This window comes from Seriola lalandi, unplaced genomic scaffold, assembly GCF_002814215.2.
Source record: "Seriola lalandi dorsalis isolate HSWRI2012SDOR001 ecotype SW California unplaced genomic scaffold, Sedor1 jcf7180002053864, whole genome shotgun sequence".
NCBI lineage: Eukaryota > Metazoa > Chordata > Actinopteri > Carangiformes > Carangidae > Seriola > Seriola lalandi.
In genome coordinates, this window is record NW_019524417.1 from 6,195 (window position 1) to 6,833 (window position 639).

Sequence of the window (639 nt, forward strand, 5' to 3'; positions counted from 1 at the left end):
GTGGACGAGGTGGCACCTGAGTGCTCCGCCGTCACCGTGTCGGTTACCTGCTCAGGTTGTGCATCTCCTTCTCGGCCCACAGCCGGATGATTTTGCGCGGGTTCAGTTTGCTGAATCTGTCTATGAAGCGATAGTCGTCTTTGATGTAGCGGTCTCTGTTCTTGAACTCGTTGAGCGTCGTCTTGAACACCTTCAGCACCACCTCGTCCGGGACCGGCTGCTCCTCCAGGCTGAAACACACACAGGTTTCCACCTGTTTGTTTATTTGTTGTTTCTTGTTTCCCTCTCAGAGTTTCTGCAGGTTCACTGAGTTTAACACAACAGGAAACTTTTCAAGACTTTTCGACTTTCACCTGCAGAAACCCTGTACAGGTGTTTACTCATCTGAGCGCCTCCTCCCATCCCTCTCTTCCTCTCTCTCTCCACTCACCTCCCTCCGTCAGCGTGGAAGACGACGGACTCTTTCCCGGTGCTGATGCAGCCGTTGATGTGTTCCAGCACGCCGGCGTTCACCATCTTATACATCAGCAGGCGAGTGCGAGGGTCCACTGCTTGTTCCTGAGGAGAGAGGAGTGTTTTATTATTATCATTCCTGATCTGAGTGTTTGATCGTCGTGTTGGTCTGAATATATGATTATA

General features: G+C 51.2%; 1 protein-coding gene across 1 annotated transcript; it reads right to left on the minus strand.

Annotated features, from left to right (window-relative positions):
- Positions 1 to 29: 29 nt before the first annotated feature.
- LOC111651928 (serine/threonine-protein kinase RIO3-like) lies at positions 30 to 577 on the minus strand. The gene is made up of 2 exons (XM_023402005.2): positions 431 to 577; positions 30 to 230 (listed from the first exon to the last, which is right to left on the minus strand). Exons 1-2 carry the CDS (start codon positions 523 to 525, stop codon positions 44 to 46), a joined length of 282 nt encoding a protein of 93 aa, XP_023257773.2. The 5' UTR covers positions 526 to 577; the 3' UTR covers positions 30 to 43.
- Between the last annotated feature and the right edge of the window lie 62 nt (positions 578 to 639).

What these genes read in the sequence shown, in the direction of transcription:
- LOC111651928 (XM_023402005.2), bottom strand. Translation starts at nt 525, where the DNA reads ATGTATAAGATGGTGAACGCCGGCGTGCTGGAACACATCAACGGCTGC. An exon ending in TTCCACGCTGACGGAGGGAG is followed by an intron (nt 231 to 430) that starts GTGAGTGGAGAG and finishes TGTGTGTTTCAG; the next exon opens with CCTGGAGGAGCAGCCGGTCC.